At 40.6% G+C, this 19,659-nt stretch overlaps 1 protein-coding gene across 1 annotated transcript in view; it reads right to left on the minus strand.

Annotated features, from left to right (window-relative positions):
- Positions 1 to 18,471, minus strand: part of nabp2 (nucleic acid binding protein 2) — a 41,840-nt gene extending 23,369 nt beyond the window's left edge. The window contains exons 1-2 of the mRNA XM_028798603.2: positions 18,104 to 18,471; positions 9,416 to 9,537 (exon numbers count right to left, since the gene is read on the minus strand). Coding sequence (XP_028654436.1) covers positions 9,416 to 9,494 — 79 coding nt within the window. The 5' untranslated portion in view covers positions 9,495 to 9,537; positions 18,104 to 18,471. The remainder of the gene's footprint in view (positions 1 to 9,415; positions 9,538 to 18,103) is intronic.
- Positions 18,472 to 19,659: the final 1,188 nt, after the last annotated feature.

Raw genomic sequence — 19,659 nt, forward strand, 5'->3', positions numbered from 1 at the left:
GACCTGTAACTTCTTCTGTAAGAGGCTCCTCTGTCCTCCATTCATTACCTGTATTAATGGCAGCTGTTTGAACTCGTTATCAATATAAAAGACACCTGTCCACAACCTCAAACAGTCACACTCCAAACTCCACTATGGCCAAGACCAAAGAGCTGTCAAACGACACCAGACACAAAATTGTAGACCTGCACCAGGCTGGGAAGACTGAATCTGCAATAGGTAACCAGCTTGGTGTGAAGAAATCAACTGTGGGAGCAATTATTAGAAAATGGAAGACATACAAGACCACTGATAATCCCCCTCGATCTGGGGCTCCACACAAGATCTCACTCCGTGGGGTCAAAATGATCACAAGAACGGTGAGCAAAAATCCCAGAACCACACGGGGGGACCTAGTGAATGACCTGCAGAGAGCTGGGACCAAAGTAACAAAGGCTACCATCAGTAATACGCTATGCCGCCAGGGACTCAAATCCTGCAGTGCCAGACATGTCCCCCTGCTTAAGCCAGTACATGTGCAGGCCCGTCTGAAGTTTGCTAGAGAGCATTTGGATGATCCAGAAGAGGATTGGGAGAATGTCATATGGTCAGATGAAAAAACTCTACTCGTCGTGTTTGGAGGAGAAAGAATGCTGAGTTGCATCCAAAGAACACCATACATACTGTAGATAGATAGATAGATAGATAGATAGATAGATAGATAGATAGATAGATAGATAGATAGATAGATAGATAGATAGATAGATAGATAGATAGATAGATAGATAGATAGATAGATAGATAGATAGATAGATAGATAGATAGATAGATAGATAGATAGATAGATAGATAGATACTTTATTAATCCCAATGGGAAATTCACAAAGCATGTAAAGCATGGGGGTGGAAACATCATGCTTTGGGGCTGTTTTTCTGCCAAGGGACCAGGATGACTGATCCGTGTAAAGGAAAGAATGAATGGGGCCATGTATCGTCAGATTTTGAGTGAAAACCTCCTTCCATCAGCAAGGGCATTGAAGATGAAACGTGGCTGGGTCTTTCAGCATGACAATGATCCCAAACACACCGCCCGGGTAACAAAGGAGTGGCTTCGTAAGAAGCATTTCAAGGTCCTGGAGTGGCCTAGCCAGTCTCCAGATCTCAACCCCATAGAAAATCTTTGGAGGGAGTTGAAAGTCCGTGTTGCCCAGTGACAGCCCCAAAACATCACTGCTCTAGAGGAGATCTGCATGGAGGAATGGGCCAAAATACCAGCAACAGTGTGTGAAAACCTTGTGAAGACTTACAGAAAATGTTTGACCTCTGTCATTGCCAACAAAGGGTATATAACAAAGTATTGAGATGAACTTTTGTTATTGACCAAATACTTTTTTTCCACCATAATTTGCAAATAAATTCTTCAAAAATCAGACAATGTGATTTTCTGGATTTATTTTTCTCATTTTGTCTCTCATAGTTGAGGTATACCTATGATGAAAATTACAGGCCTCCCTCATCTTTTTAAGTGGGAGAACTTGCACAATTGTTGGCTGACTAAATACTTTTTTTGGCCCACTGTATTATAGTATACTTTAAACAGAAAACTCCTGTGTTGAAAATGCTTAAAAAGTGACAATCTGGACTGGTCTGGTAACACAGGGGAACTGAAAATGAAAGGCAGGACTTGCATTTTTTTTTCCTAAGAGACAGCAATCCTTTAATGTGGGTAGTGACATCTTTTATATCAGTGGCTGTCAAACTGTGATTCAGCAACCACAAATGGTCTCAAAGTGTGAGTAAAGTGGTCTGCAAGCTGATAGTCATCAGGACAAAGAGTTTTTTACATCACTCAGATAGATAAGTCTGTTATGTCTCTCTATTATAATTAAAAAAAAAATCTTGGGTCGAGTCGTGATTTTCTCAGAAAGACACTTTGACGTCCCGCAAAACTAGACTTTATAACCTTTGGAAGCAAGACCCGTGAGACGGTGATTTTTGCACGTCACGCCCTACTTACAAACAATTTAAAACAAGATCACGGACATCTAACCTCACAGTTGTTGGAATGCTTTTGGTAGACACACTTCATGTGCTCCCAGCTCTTAAAAATTTTATATGTTCTAAGACTTCATAAAGATGTTCAAAAACGTTGGCGCGATGCACATGCAGAGCAGGTTAAGAGATTATGAAAGCAGTGGAATTTGAAAGGCTCAAAAAAAAAACGTTGACGTGATACACATGCAGAGCAAGTTAAAGAATATGAAGGTAGTAAAATTCAAAAGTATCAAAAAAAAAGAAAGTAAAGCTGGAATTAGCACAAACAAATGTAAATTATTACACTGTGAAATAACGGAACAGCAAAAAGAGATCGAATATATGGATGTAGGTGATATGCCAGAAGTATGTAGGTATTGTAAGGCTTTAAAGTTTAAGTTGGAGAGTTGTAGATTGTCTAATTCGTGTTGCCATCAGGGAAAAGTAGTGTTGCCTCCCAAAGAAGAGGCGTATCTGCGAGAATTAAAAGATTTGTTGTTTGGTGAAAGTGAAATCCACAAACACTACAGGCAAAATATCAGAGTCTACAATAAACCTTTCGTAGATTTACACAATAGATTTCATAGATTTACACAATAAAGGACTATACACTATGAGAATCTGTGGTCCCACAACAATTAAAGCAACGACAAGTTTAATTTAGAAGAAACCACAATTCGGTCAGGTGAATATTTTAGATCACGGAGAAGCGATGCAACATAGAATCGAAAGAGTATGTAACAATTTCCATGAAAATAACAATCTCTTTAAATTGTATATCCAGTTAACCAAACCTGGTGGTGGGTGAGTGAAGCGAGCTGGGGGTGTAGCCCCCTAGTAGTTATTAAACATTTATTTGCAGCAATCAAGGGTGGTAGTTGACATTGGTATTACTTAGCCAAGATACATAAGAAATGGCTCTAAAATTACAACCACAAAGCACACTGCTTCAATTCCACACATTTCTGCTCCACTTCTTTTTGCTTGTTGTGGTTGCCCCCCAATCTCTCGCTTTCTCTGTCTCCCCCTCATGAAACACTTCTTCAAACTTCAGTTTCTCTCGGGTTGAGCTGATCACGGTCAATCAGCAGGTCTTTCTTCTAAATGGACGTTGATGTCTGTCTGTAGATCCCACATCTAGTCAAGGCAGTAGCTTAACTCCAAGCCACCACTGCCATGTGCAACAGTGCTCCCAGGCTGCCTGCTATTAATCAGTCTTCAAGGCTAAAGGGTTATTAGTGATCACTGGCTGAAATCTAGTATTTTGAAGCACAAATACAGCAACATTGGATATGAGTTTTAACATTTTTAACATCATTTTTTTTTTTGTTAAGTAAACCTGGGAAATGTAATGCAGAATTTTGCTATCACGTGACACTCAGAATCAAGTGGTGTTTTGCAAGATTTAACTTTAGCAAAGTGGTCCCCGATTATAAATATTTTGAGTACCACTATGTTGCACTCCTACAAGTATTTGGGGGTTTACATCTATGACAGGCTGGTCCGGTCTCGTAACAAAAGAAACTATACAAGAAGGGTCAGAGCAGACTCTTTTTTTCTTAGGAGACTGCACTCCTTCAATGTGGGTAGTGACATCCGTCACATGTTCTATGACTGTATGATAGCCAGTGTGGTGTGCTGGGTCAGTAACATTACTTCAAAAAAAGTCCCATCGGATCAATGAGCTCATTAAGAAGGAACACTTAGTTATGGGGTGCAGTCTCAACCTATTCCAGGTAGTTGTGGAACAGAGAATGAAAGCGAAACCGATGGCCATTATTAACAATCCTGCACATCCTCTGACAAACCAGCACAGAGAACATTTAGCCAACTAATTATTCAGCAAAGTACAGGTGCTGGTCATAAAATTAGAATATCATGACAAAGTTGATTTATTTCAGTAATTCCATTCAAAAAGTGAAACTTGTATATTAGATTCATTCATTACACACAGACTGATGTATTTCAGATGTTTATTTCTTTTAATGTTGATGATTATAACTGACAACTAATGAAAGTCCCAAATTCAGTATCTCGGATAATTAGAATATTATGAAAAGGTTCAATATTGAAGACACCTGGTGCCACACTCTAATCAGCTAATGAACTCAAAATACCTGCAAAAGCCTTTAAATGGTCTCTCAGTCGAGTTCTGTAGGCTACACAATCATGGGGAAGACTGCTGACTTGACAGTTGTCCAAAAGACGACCATTGACACCTTGCACAAGGAGGGCAAGACACAAAAGGTCATTGCTAAAGAGGCTGGCTGTTCACAGAGCTCTGTGTCCAAGCACATTAATAGAGAAGTGAAAGGAAGGACAAGATGTGGTAGAAAAAAGTGTACAAGCAATAGGGATAACCGCACCCTGGAGAGGGTTGTGAAACAAAACCCATTCAAAAATGTGGGGGAGATTCACAAAGAGTGGACTGCAGCTGGAGTCATTGCTTCAAGAACCACCACACACAGACATATGCAAGACATGGGTGTCAGCTGTCACATTCCTTGTGTCAAGCCACTCTTGAACAAGAGACAGCGTCAGAAGCGTCTCGCCTTTGGACTGCTGCTGAGTGGTCCAAAGTTATGTTCTCTGATGAAAGTAAATTTTGCATTTCCTTTGGAAATCAAGGTCCCAGAGTCTGGAGGAAGAGAGGAGAGGCACAGAATCCACGTTGCGTGAGGTCCAGTGTAAAGTTTCCACAGTCAGTGATGGTTTGGGGTGCCATGTCATCTGCTGGTGTTGGTCCATTGTGTTTTCTGAGGTCCAAGGTCAACGCACCCGTCTACCAGGAAGTTTTAGAGCACTTCATGCTTCTTGCTGCTGACGAACTTTATGGAGATGCAGATTTCATTTTCCAACAGGACCTGGCACCTGCACACAGTGCCAAAGCTACCAGTACCTGGTTTAAGGACCATGGTATCCCTGTTCTTGATTGGCCAGCAAACTCGCTTGACCTTAACCCCATAGAAAATCTATGGGGTATTGTGAAGAGGAAGATGCAATACGCCAGACCCGACAATTCCGAAGAGCTGAAGGCCACTATCAGAGCAACATGGGCTCTCATAACACCTGAGCAGTGCCACAGACTGATTGACTCCATGCCACGCCACATTGCTGCAGTAATCCAGGCCAAAGGAGCCCCAACTAAATATTGAGTGCTGTACATGCTCATACTTTTCATGTTCATACCTTTCAGTTGGCCAACATTTCTAAAAATCCTTTTTTTGCATTGGTCTTAATTGATATTCTAATTTTCCGAGATACTGAATTTGGGACTTTCATTAGTTGTCAGTTATAATCATCAACATTAAAAGAAATAAACATTTGAAATACATCAGTCTGTGTGTAATGAATGAATCTAATATACAAGTTTCACTTTTTGAATGGAACTACTGAAATAAATCAACTTTGTCATGATATTCTAATTTTATGACCAGCACCTGTATGTCAAGAAATTCTACTGGAGCTCCTTAATATCTACAACAGTATGCCTTTATAGCACCTCACTGTGACTGCTCTCCAAGCCAAAAGTTCTTCTTTTGCAATTCTTGCAGGTGTTTGAGGGTGGTTGTTGTTGTTTGTAGTATTAGTTTTATATTGCTTTGGTTTCTGTAAAAGTTTAATTTCCCCTTCAGACAAATAAAATGCTGTCTATCTACTTATTTGTCTACCTATATTTACACTATATACTCCATTCTCATTAACAGCAGGCAGGAAGAATGGTGCACAGCAGGCCATGAGGCGGAGTATGAGACAAAGGAAACTCCATCCAGAAGCCATTTAAGGCCAGGTTTATACTTCACGCAATGGGACGCGTGATCCAGCGGACGCTACTGCTACACAAGTGTTGCTCTGTTTATACTTGTGCACATACTTTACGTAAATCTGGAAGATTCCACCAGGTGGCAGTGCGAGATATCATCATGGTGAGAACAGGTTTGGCTTTACTGTGTTGTGAATTGTCTGAAACACCCATTAAATTCCTAGAACACCTTGCCACAATATCTCTGAAAAGGATGAATGTTTAATGATTAAATGCATCAATCCAGGGATGCACCCATTCTAGCTAACATTGGGCATGAAGCAGAAACAATCCCTGGATGGGGCATCTGCTCATTGCAAAGTGAATACAAGCACACACATACACTGATGATCATTTTAGAATCACCAAATCCCCAAACCTGCATATCTTTGGAAGGAAACTGAAGCACGCTGAGCAAACCCGCCAGGAAAACATGCAAACACTAGGCAGGGAACACAAGGAACACAACTCACTGCAAGACAGCTGCGCTACTGTGTTGCCCCCACATGTGTAACTGTTAACAGTATTCATTATTTGAATGAAGTTAATGATTTATCTGTAAAATGTAATGCACATAGTTTAATGCATTTCATCATGAAAGTGATAAATCTAAGGATTCAGAGAGCTGCAGAGTGTTCTATGTGGCGATTGCTGCTTACCACCACTGTCAATGCAGGAGGAAGCCCCAGCATCAGGTAGCGATTAACAACTGGGTCGGTTTTAAGATGATGTTTACGACAGTCTACTTTAATGATAAAGTAAACTACAAGATTAAAGTGGACATTTCAAGATTTAAGTCAAAATTTCCACTTTAATCACAAAATACATCTTTTTACTGTGTCCCTAACGTTTTTCTCTGTGGCTCAAATACACCACTGTACATTCTGATGCTGTTGTGAAGGTGCAAAAAAAAAAAAAAAAAGACAGCACAGATGATGGCATGTGAGACCTTTGAAATGTATCGTGTCATTACAATGGGGAATATGCAATGCTTGAATATAAATCTACTCTCTATATATAAAATACTAAGCCTAAAAGTGCAACGATTTTATGTGACATTTTTAAGTCACGTTTTTGTCAAGCTTAAAATAGGGGTTATTTTAAATCCTACATATATATGTTTGGTATTTTTCTTTTCAGAATTTATCGAACTTTAATGTGATGTTGTTAGATTTTCAGATTCTTATTCCATTTTAAATTATAAAGTAAAAAATATCAAGAACTCACCTCCCGTGAGATGAAAGTTTGTGACAAAAGATTTAACCACAGCTGGGACAGAAAATAAAAGCCAAAGAGTAGGACAGCTGCTGCACAGGCTTTTAAATGTTCGAAGCGCCATGTGAAATGCAGAACACACAGTACGGCAGCAGCAGCAAGCCAGTAGCTGATTGAGCAAAGAGGTGGTAAAAAAAAACTGTATTTGCTTCCCATTGTATCACCATTTAAGAGGGGGTTTCGGAGGAGCGACTGTGTCTCCTTAGGATGCGTTCAGCCCCCCACTTTGCAACACGAGTGGCAGAGACATGAAATGGCTGGCATGTAGCACAGGCAAGGGGGGGTTGGCTAGCGAAGCGAGCAGGGGGAACCCCCTAGTTATTATATATATATATATATATATATATATATGTTTTTTATTTTAATTATTTAATTTTATTATTAGATATATTTTATTATTTATAAATTATTATATATTATTATTATTATTTGTATTTCAGCATTTTGCTTCACCACACCAAACCATTCATCAAACATTGAAGCAGACACATCGATCTTGTATAATCCTCAAAGCAGCTAGCTGTCACATGTAGATAGTAAACAGTGACTCTGACATCACGTTCTGACCTTATTACATTGTGCCCCCCGACTTTTTGCTGGTACTGCAACTCGTGCATGCGTCGCGTTAATTTCTGAGCACGTGCTCAGAGGAGGCGTCAAATGAACGCTGGGAACGCATGGCAGCCATGATGCGTGCGCGTACGCGTCCTGAGAGTGAATTATAAAATGGCTGTAAGAGGTGACATGATTGAAGTGTTTAAAAATATGAAGGGAATTAGTACAGTGGATTGAGATGGTTATCTTAAAATGAGTTCATCAAGAACATGGGAACACATTTGGAAACTTGTTAAGGGGAAATTTCATACAAACATTAGGAACCTTTTCTTTGCACAGAGAGCCATAGACACTTGGAATAAGCAACCAAGTAGTGTGGTGGACAGTAAAACTTTACGGACTTTCAAAACTTGACTTACTGTTTTTTAAGAAGAATCAAGTGGACAGGACTGGCGAGCTTTATCGGACTTTAGATTGTTCTAATGTTCTAAATTTCACTTGAGTACAGCTGTGATTTGAGTTTTGTCCATGACCAATCCCTCTTGTTATTTCATAACCTAGAAAAAGACCTTTGTCTTTACAAAATTCACTTTTTTTCCAGTTTACATAGAAATTTTTTTGTCTTTTTTGGACTGAATTCTTTTACATGTAGAATCGTGGTAAATTGAATAGTGACTCTAATAGCAAAATAATGCATCCTCAGCATGGCAAAATTTCAGGAAGGGTTTTGCTCAAACAGGTAAACTTATAGTGGATTTTAAAATATTCATTCTCCGTCACTTTTTTCACAATTTGCTATGCTGCAGCCTTGTGCTGTACTTATTTCAATTCATGTTTTCTGAATCAAGCAAGACACAATATTCTAGAACGACAAAGAAAAAACAAGATTTTAGAATTTTTTTGAAAATTTATTAAAAATAAATAATTGAAATATCCCATTGACACAAGTACTCAGATGCTTTAGTCTGTACTTAGTCGAAGACCCTGTGGAAGCAATTCCAGGCTAGACTCTACGGTTTGACACAACAAGCTGCACATATCTGGATGACCATTGGGTTCTTGGTCACCACACTTATCATGGTCCTTCTCCCCAGTAGCTCAGTTCAGCAGGTTGGCCAGAACTGGGATGAGTCATGGTTGTTCCAAACTTCTTCCATTTAACAATTAGGGAAGCCACGGTGCTCTTGTGAATCTTCAATGTTGCACAAGTGTTTTTTAATTGTAGGCTTCCTCAGATTTGTGCTTCGACACAATTCTGTTTCCAAGCTCTGCAGGCAGTTCCTTTGACCTTATGGATTGTTTTTTTCTCACCCCGTAGGAACCCTCTATAGATAGTTGGGTGCCTTTCCTAGTTAGTCCAATGAGTTAAACTGGCCACAGGTGAACCATAAAATAGGTGTGGAAACATTTCAATATATTCAATACACCTGAACCACATTTCAAGTGCCATAGCAAAGGGTCTAAATACTTGTGTCAATGTGATATTTCAGTTTTTTACTTTTGATAAAATTACAAACATTTCTAAAATTCTGTTTTTTCTTTGTCATTCTGAGTTACTGAGTGTTGTTTGGAGTGGTGAAGAAATTAATTTAAAAAATTTCCACACAAGGGTACAAAATAAGAACACGTAAAAAAGTGAAGGGGACGGAACACTTTCCAAATTCATTGTACTATATTGTAATATTAAAAGCATCCTCTGGATGTTCAGATTCAAAAATGGCAGATTACCACATGACCCAGGATCATACTGAGGAAGATGGTGCCTCCTACCTGTTTCAAGGACTATGAAGAGCACATTTAGGTTCTTAAGCCCAGGTTTGATGTCCTTAACATGGGTTTCAGTTGTCATATTGGACAAGTAAGTTGTTCTAGGGTGACCAGTGGGGCAAATCCTGCAGAAAAAATTATAAAATGTCCATTATTACAGATATTTGCACAATTACTCATTTTTCTAAAATGCATAAAATTTTAAACTCATCGCCTTTTGCATGTTCTGGAGCACTGATACATCATCCATGTATACATAAGCAGGCTCTGTGCATAGAGTTTCACAGCTGGGCCCCCAGGATGCAAATTCAGCAGCTCACTCCCAGTGAAGAGTGTCATAATAAACTTAGCCAGTCTAGCCAATGGATAACGCCGTCAGGTAAAGTTGCTAATCGAGGAAGTATTTTTGCTGCAGCAAGCTTGCTCCACTTGAGCTCTGCTACATATACAACAAAAGATAATACTGTAATACATTTGACAAACAAAGGGCACTATTTAGTCTATCAAACTTGTTTGTTTAGCAAACTAAACTATGCTAATAGATCCTTCTTAAAGGTTATCAAAGTTTCTGCTTCAACTGTATGCCTCAGAGGTTTGTTTCAAATTCCCACAACTCGTTGCATAAAGAAGTGCTTCTTGGTTTCAGTCCTTAAATGTACTGCTGCTCAGTTTCCACTGGTGTCCTCAGATATGTGAATCATTGTTAAAGTGAAAGAATTCTGCTGGGTCTGCTTTATCAAATTCTTTGTGGATTTTGAAGACCTGGATGAAGTCTGAATGCAGTCTCCTCTGCTTGACTCTAAACAGGTTTAAATGTCCATGTCTGTCACTGTATGACATGTTCTTAAGTCCAGGGATGCACCTGGTTGCTCTCCTCTGCCACGCTTCAAGTGTCGTTATGTCATTCTTGTATTGTGGTGATGAGAACTGAATCCAATACTACAAATGCGGTTCCGTGAGTGCAGCATATACTGTTGTCTTCGCATAACATCCCTTTGTTTATTTAGTTTAGTTTACCTTCATTGTCCACAAGTAAAAATTTGCTCGATTCCACCTCAGCGACATACAAGAACACATTTCTGCATGCAATACATGCAATAAAATACAAATTAGTCACATATTTACACACATAAAAACAGAATTCTAGAAAAATGACTTATTTCAACAAAAATTGAATTAGGCTTATTTAAAAATGTTATTACTGTTGGTATAAAAATATTTCTATTACTATTTGTTTTAAATTTTGGGAGCAAGTATCACCTCCCAGAAGGTAAAATTTGGAACTAATTATTTGAGTAGTGTGTTTTTAGAGTCCTGCTGCTTTCTGCCTTGCTATATGGTTACGAGACATTGACGCTATCCAGCAACCTGAGATGAAGACTGGACTCCTTTGGTACTGTGTCTCTTCATAGAATCCTTGGGAGCTGCTGGTTTGACTTTGTCTCGAATGAGCAGTTGCTCATGGAGTCCCAAATGAGTCACATTACCTGCGTTGTGTGGGAGCATCAGTTACGGCACTATGACCATGTGACGTGATTCCCCGAGGGCGATCAGGCTTGCAGGATCCTCATTACTGAGGACCCGAGTGGCTGGACCTGGCCAAGGGGACGCCCACGTAACACCTGGCTGTGGCAGATAGAGGATAATTTCCGGAGGGTAGGACTGGACCACGTGTCTGCCTAGCGGGTTGACAACCAAGATCCCAAGCTGTTTCACCATGAGGTGAGTGCGGCAACGCACTGTACCAGTGCAAGCTCCCCAAGCTGACCTGACCTGACCTATGTCTGGTTCTTTACAATCTTATCCACTTTTCTTTTTGCTCTTCTGTTGTACATCTCTTGAAGCCCTAACTGCGACTGTTCACAGAGAACAGACCCCAAATGGGTTATTTTCTTAAAACTACTTTTATTAGATAGATAGATAGATAGATAGATAGATAGATAGATAGATAGATAGATAGATAGATAGATAGATAGATAGATAGATAGATAGATAGATAGATAGATAGATAGATAGATAGATAGATACTTTATTAATCCCAAGGGGAAATTCACATACTCCAGCAGCAGCATACTGATAAAGAACAATATTAAATTAAAGAGTGATAACAATGCCTATAACAATGCAGGTATACAGACAGACAATAACTTTGTATAATTTTAACGTTCACCCCCCCGGGTGGAATTGAAGAGTTGCATAGTTTGGGGGAGGAACAATCTCCTCAATCTGTCAGTGGAGCAGGACGGTGCCACGGATGTCAAACTGTCCAGCTCCATGCCTACAATAGAGCCTGCCTTCCTCACCAGTTTGTCCAGGCGTGAGGCGTCCCTCTTCTTTATGCTGCTTCCCCAGCACACCACTGCGTAGAAGAAGGCGCTCGCCACAACCGTCTGATAGAACATCTGCAGCATCTTATTGCAGATGTTGAAGGACGCCAGCCTTTTAAGGAAGTATAGTCAGCTCTGTCCTTTCTTACACAGAGCATCAGTATTGGCAGTCCAGTCCAATTTATCATCCAGCTGCACTCCCAGGTATTTATAGGTTTGCACCCTCTGCACACAGTCACCTCTGATGATTATTATTAATCAGCATGATTCTTATTAGCCACTAGCTGTTCCTTGCGGCTCTGCCCACGTAGTAGTGTAACAGGACAAACTTTAAAAATCAATAAACAAAAAGGCATTGCTAGCTAAGCTGAGACAAGGAACACTCCCGACTCGAACTGAGACCCACTCCTGACATTACGCTTCCCCCTCCCCTTGGCCCGCAGCCTCTGTCTCGGATTAGCACAAATATATCAGTCCTGCAAGCAAACTGTGACTCTTAGCGCGATGAGAGAAGTCGCAAAATCAACCGTAATGTTCAAGCAAACTGTAGTAAAAGAACACAATCTAAATCTGTTAAGTAGTTCTCTTGTTCACTAGCTAAGTGGATATAAGGTACACCCCGAGGCTGGCGCAAGAGTGAGAAGGGCCCTGCTCCCTTCCCCTCGGCCTGCTCCGTCTCTCTCGGATTCGCGCATTAAAATCTGTACTGCAAACGAATTATGATACATAGCGCAATAAGAGAAGTCGCAAAATCAACTGGAATGTTCAAGCAAATTATAGAAAAAAACTCGATGTAAATCCGTTAAGTAGTTCTCTCGTTCACTAGTTAAGTGGAAGTAAGGTAAGCTCTGAGGCTGGCATATGAGTGAGGAGAGCCCCACTCCTGACGTCATGCTTCCCTCTCCCCTCGGCCCGCAGTCTCTGTCTTGGATTAGCACGAATATATCACTCTTGCAAGTGAAATATATTAACTTAGCGCAATGACAGAAGTTGCAAAGTCAACTGGAATGTTCAAGCAAATTCTAGAAAAAAACCTGATCTAAATCTGTTAAGTAGTGAAAAGCGGACAGACATACAAACAGACAGACGTTGTATTTTATATATTGTGATAGATGGCCAGGAACCCTGCCCCGCCGGGATGCCTGGAGGAAGAAGGAACCAAGAGAGCGGCACTTCTTTTCCCTGGGCACTTGGCTGGTCCTTGCTCCCTGGGGGACAGCACTTCCGAGACACCAGGAAGTGCTGACAGACCAGGGATGGTGTATGCCCGGAGTGCTTCTGGGTGCAAGGGCAGCACTTCCGCCACACTGGGGAGTGCTGCCGGAAGTACATCGTCAGGCACCTGGAGCACATCCGGGACAAGATAAAAGGGGCCGCCTCACTCCAATCAGGAAGCCGGAGTCGGGTGGAAGACGGACGGAGCTTGCGTGGCAGGAGTGGAGGCGGCTGAGACAAAACCAAGGACTGTGAACTGTAAATAGTTGTATATATTTGTGTAAAATAAACGTGTGTGTGGTGGACACTGCGTTGTCATGTCTGTCTGTGGCCGGGCTAGCTTTTACAATATATATATATATATATATATATATATATATATATATATATATATATATATATATTTACATATATATATATTTACATATAGAAATGAACAGTCTCCCAAACCAGGCAAAGAATGAAAACGTCAATACATTCTCCATATGACATGTATAGAAGTTCTGTAGGATGCTAGCTGAAATGTCAGTTTTTCTCTTAATAAATAAATAGATCCACTGTTGGCCTTTTTTGTAGATGCCTTGCATGTTTTCATTAAAATTCAAGCTATTATCCAATATGGTTCAAGGTACTTAAGACTGCTAAATCTCTCCACTTCTTCTCCTTTGAGGACCAGTGGTTGAACTGGTTAAGCATTCTTCCTAAAAATCATTGAACAGCTCTTTTTTCCTTCCTCGCGTTTAGGTGGAGGCTTTGTGTCTGGCGGCATCCTCTTGGCCTCTTGCTCAAAATGTGCCACATTGTTAGAGGTATCAATCAGTGCTGTATCATCTGCAAACTTGACAGCTAAACGATTGTTGTCAGATCCTCTCAAGCTATTAGTATAGATGGAGAAACATTTAGGGATGATCACTGTGCCTTGCAGAGCTCCTATTGATGTATAATAGACAGTAGAAATACAATTATCAACCTTAGCAAACTGCTCCCTGTCAAGGAGGAAGACCATTAATCCTTAGAATGAGACGGGGTCCACCAGTAAATCCTGTAATTTATTGCAAAGGATATAGGCTTATGAGGTCGCTGGAAAGGAGAGTGTGGAGCTTCCAATATCTCTTCTAAAGGACAAAGGTCAAAATCTTTAGAGTCCTTGTGCTCCCTGTTTTGCTATATGGTTCTGAGACATAGATGCTATCCAGGGACCTGAGACGAAGACTGGACTCCTTCAGTACTGTGTCTCTTCAGAGGATCCTTGGGTACCACTGGTTTGACTTTGTGTTGCTAACGGAGTACAGAATGAAACACATTACCTGCATTGTGAAGGAGTGTCAATTACAGCACTACTGGAGGGAAATCCAGCTTACAGGATACTCATACTGGACCAGCCCAAGGGGTCGCCCATGTAACAACCTTGCTGCAGCAGATAGATGGTCATTTCCTAGGGATGGGATTGAATCGCGTGTCTGCCTGGGAGTTCACCAACCGGGACCCCAAGGTGTTTTGTCATGTGGTGGGTGTGCCAACGCATTATAACAGTGCATGCTCCCTAAAGTGACCTGACCTGGTACCAGTCTTCATGCAGTTAAGTCAGGAAACAGTATCCCTTACAAAGAAGTGGGGTTTCTCCAAATGTGTATAACTGGCATGAAGAACAGTCATGACTGCATCCTCCACTGAATAGTTCTGCCTGTATTAAAATCACAAAGGATCCAAAGAGGAGCGGACCTGTAAAGTAAGGCAGCCACACCAGACATTTTGCCAAGAGATATGTAAGGCCCTCTAGATCAGGCATGTCAAACACACGGCCCCCAGGCCGCATGTGGCCCGCAACAGAAATCTGTGCGGCCCGCATGACAGATCCAAATTAGCATTAAACTTGTACAAAATGATTACTATCGTTTGTGATTGAATCATTCTGCATCTTTGGCGTTACTTATTGACTTTTCTTACTTCTGCCTTCTGACAAATGTTCATTTTCTCATGGCATTACGGTACCGAAAAACATCATCTGCTAGTATAGCCACGAGCCTTGTCCAAAGTTAATGAGCCGCGACGTTGCAACTGAAGTGCTAGGCTGCACCAGCCGGGCAGCAGAGGCGGCCTTAGGCATGTGCAAACTGTGCACCTGCACAGGGCCACCATGCCAATATATATTGAATATAAAACAGAAAGAGAAAATAACGACACAGCTGACGGCAATGTGGCCGAAAAACATTGTGTTTCTTGTTAATTAGTACGCTGTATTTACTAATGTCACTCGAGTCGGAGCAGTAAGCTATATGTAGTATTATAACGTTCTGCCATAATGAGAATATCATGGGCTGCCACTTGGTTTTTAAGTCACGGACACGCGCATATAGAAGTGTGTCATGAGCACGAGGCGGCTAAGCAGTGTCCGCAACAGATGTGGCCATCCGCTGTGCATAAGATACCATATTGACATTGGCGGGCGAAGGGGCCACCGATTCTTTCTCTGCCCAGGGCCGACACGAGCCTGGAGCCGCCCCTGGCAGGCTACACTACTGGCTGGGCTGCTGAGACTGGCCACTGGGCAGAACTGACCATCACGAGTAGTAATAGCTTGCATATTTTCATGTTTTTTTGCTCTAGTTTTTATGTAATTTTGTGCTAGTATTGTAATGAACAGTTAGTGCAGACTACAGCTGAAGAGCTGAAGTGGACGCGAGAAGTTGGTGAGTTGTTTATTAACAAATTTTTGTGATTTTGAGTTTGTAAAATTAGTGTAGGTCAAGGGGCTTTTTGCATATCAGCTTATTTTACAATATAAACTTTGAAGTAAACTTCCATCCATCCATCCATTCTCTAACCCGCTGAATCCAAACACAGGGTCACGGGGGGTCTGCTGGAGCCAATCCCAGCCAACACAGGGCACAAGGCAGGAAACTTGGAAGTAAACTTAGTAAAGTAAAATTTGATTTTTGGAGGATTTGTTTTCCAACTTGAATTACTGAGCAATGAATTCAGCGAGCGTTTTCATAATTTCAGTTCACATGAACAGGACTTTACGCTGCTTACGTCATCATACTCTTACAAAGTTGAGAATGCGCCTGAGAATATCCAAATGGAATTGATTGAACTGCAGTCAGATTCTATTCTGAAGACACAATACAACGAAGTTGGTGTGCCAGGCTTGTATGCTAACCTGCCACCCTTGTATGTGCAGATCTGTAAGTTCGCATCTAGAGCAGGGGTGGGCAGATTCAGTCCTGGAGGGCCGCAGTGGCTGCAGGTTTTTGCTCCAACCCAATTGCTTAATAAGAAGCCCTTATTGCTCAAGTAATACTTCAGCTTCATTTTAGTTGTCTCGCTCGTTAAGATTTTGAACCCTTATTGCTTATTTTAGTCTTAAACAGCTGTATTCTCGGTTTTTAATTGTTCCTAATTAGCAATACCATGCAAATGACAAAAGAGACCAGCATTTCTCCATTTAGCTTGTTTTCATTTACACCTCTGTATTTATCGTGCACTATTTGGTTTAATTAAATACTTGGAAGGAAATTGAAGAGAAAAAAGTGAAGCACTGAGAATTACTCATCTGTTTTAGACTTCAAATCATTTGGATGATATCCTTAGAAAGGAAAATAAATCTAGGATATGAGAATGACCTGACATGGCAGAGTTAAAGCACTAGCAAGCCATGCAATTAAATAATTGACAAGGATTGGTTTTTAATTAAGCAACTGGGTTGGAACAAAAACCTGCAGCCACTGCGGCCCTCCAGGACTGAATCTGCCCACCCCTGATCTAGAGTACTGTCTATGTTCGGAAGCACTTACCTTTATGAGCAATTGTTGTCGTTAATGAAAGCTTCCAAAACCCCACATCGCTCAAGACTTACCGTCAAGCACCTTTCATCCCTCATAAAAGTTGCAGCTGCACAAGATTTCAAGCCTGATATTGACGAACTGGTTACTAACAAGAGGTGTCGGGACAAAAGAAATAAATCTCACACTGTAAGACTCTTATATAAGCAATGAATATAATATAATGAATATAATATAATAATATAAGGACCTAGCTAAGAGGCTAAGACTCTAATTATACGCTGTTGTATGGAGATTGTATGGAAATAAATTGCTTTTCTTTAAACTATAAGTGTTACATTTTTTAAAGTTTTCAGTATTGGAAAGAAAGCTACAGTAACTTTGTATAATAGTATTTGTTACAGTGCGGCCCGCTGATGCACGTATGGCAGTCGAAGCGGCCCACCAATGGTAATGAATTTGACATGCCTGCTCTAGATGATAATCATTTAATTCGATCGGACAGTTAATTTTTGGAATTAAACACATTTCTGAGCTCTTACAAAGTTTTGACACACTGTGCTCTTTAAGGCAGTAATTGAAAAGCTGGCACAAGATTCCCGAGAGCTCTCCACAGCATCTTTTAAGGAACCTTTCCTGAATTTGATCACTTCCTGGTGCTCTGTAAGACTTCCTCAGTTTTTTACGATATAACTTACATTTTATTTGCCACTTCAATTGATTCAGCAAATTGCTTAGCTGATGCAAAGGTTGTTTCCTTTAGGTCAATTTCTCCCATCTTGCGTTTATAATTCACGCTACTTCTGTCTACACGTTGCACTTTTCTGCATTAGAAATGCACCACCATTCATAATCGTAAAAATACTGCAAGCAATAAAATCAGCAAGTTTTGTGTGCACATTCTAATTAGCATTTTATATTCTACATTTTATTGATGGCATGTGATTTTTACACTGCAATGTAAAATAACAAAACTTCGAAACTAAAGATATATGGCAATACATTGAGTATTACAGAAAACAAGACCTGTGGTCCTGAATAAGAGCTGTTAAAGAAGCCCACCTAATGGTCTCCTGTGTCGGTCCTGCGTGTAAATCTGCACATAAAAAGGTTTGCAAGGGAAACTGCTACATTGTTTAATGAAGGCGCGGTGTGATAATGACATCTTGTCAAAGGCGCTATATTCCACACAGACTGACAGTTATGATAGTCCACGGCGCACAGAAGCACGCACGCGCAGACTTTACACCCACATTGGGGGCGCGCGAAATCGCTCACTCGCGAGAACGCAGACACGAGCGCGCGAACTCAACGCTGCTCGCGACCAACAGAAAATGAGCGGCGGCAGAAATCGTAAAGTGACTAACCTTTGTTTCAGCGAGAGCGGCGGCAGTTTAATCCGGTGCCCAAAAGAAATGTACAGCCTGAAAATAGTGATGCCGACAGATAGAGTGAAGCTCCGTGGACCGGCGATCACAACACGACAACACAGTCCGTCTCTCCGATTTTTCGCCCACCCTATTTGTTTTTGAATAGGTTTCTTTTACAACATTCTCGTTGTTTTCTTTGACCAACAAAATGTTCCGAATTTGTTAGAATCGTCCGTCTGTATGTGTATTTTAAGTTTTTTTAGCCACTTCTTCCGTGTGTAACCCTTGACCCGCGTGGATTGATCCGGTTTTGTCCAATCAATGCTAACCGTGACGTCATGGCTGCTGAGAAAGAGAAACGGCGAGAAGCACAGTAAGATTGACATTGCGCTAGCAACAATATAATTCGCTGAAGTCGACGTGGATTGGCAGTCATCCCGCCCTTAGACCCGCCCATAACGTTCAATTTGCAGCAATACGGCGACTGAAAGAGCAAAAGACGACAACCGCTAATGTTGAGGGTACCGAAGCAGAAATAGCATTACTTTTATATTTTTATAGAAAAAATAAAAGACACATTATTTTAAGCACAAGTTGTAGATAAAGATCACATTAATTGCAGCATTATTGATGTGCACTAGACTCGATTAAAGTAATTAAGAGGAGACTATTACTATCAATGGACAATTGAGAATGAATAAGCTGCCCCTAAGCTTTTGAACAGTCGACCTTTTTATATGAGGTCAGCACAAACTTTGGTTACTTTTAAATCTCGTCAAAAAGCTTTTTCTTTTTTCCTTAGCTTTTTAAACTTTTTACTTTATTTGTACTGTTACTTATACTATTTATCTGTTTTGATGTATTTATTTTTATATATGCATTTTTGTATTTATGGAAGCTGTACAGCACTTTGGTCAACCTCTGTTATTTTAAATGTACTTTATAAATACATTGACGTCTACTGAATGTTACATTTACATTACATATACATATTTGGCTGATGCCTTTATCCAAGGCGATGTACAACATCTGAGATACAATTGGTTATACATTTCTTTTGGTTTTCCAATTGGAGCATAGATTGGACAAGTGATCTGCTCAGGGTCACAGAGCATCAGTAGCTGGATTTGAACCCACAGTCTCAGGATTAGAAGTCCAGAGCCTTAACCACTATACCACAAAGTAGTAAAGGCATATCAACTTGCAACACTTGTCAGAGTGTGTAAGTAAAATTGAACTGGAAAGTGATACAAAATGTCCACCAGTATCAGTGTTGCCAGATGCCCAGCAAAAGGAGGACATGTTTTCATTTTTGGCCTCATATCCTCCGTCCAGCAGGCAAATCTAAAAAGCTAATGTACAGGTTTTCCATATTTATAGTGTGGGTTAATAATAATAATAATACTTACATGGAGTGGTGGCTCTGAGGCTAGGGATCTGCACTGGCAATCAGAAGGTTGCCAGTTTGAATCCTGTAAATGCCAATAGGGCTCTCTGTGACCTAAAAACTGCTCTTCTATCTGCGCCCGCGCTTGGTTTGCCTGATCATTCTC

Source organism: Erpetoichthys calabaricus, chromosome 3 (assembly GCF_900747795.2).
Source record: "Erpetoichthys calabaricus chromosome 3, fErpCal1.3, whole genome shotgun sequence".
Lineage (NCBI taxonomy): Eukaryota > Metazoa > Chordata > Cladistia > Polypteriformes > Polypteridae > Erpetoichthys > Erpetoichthys calabaricus.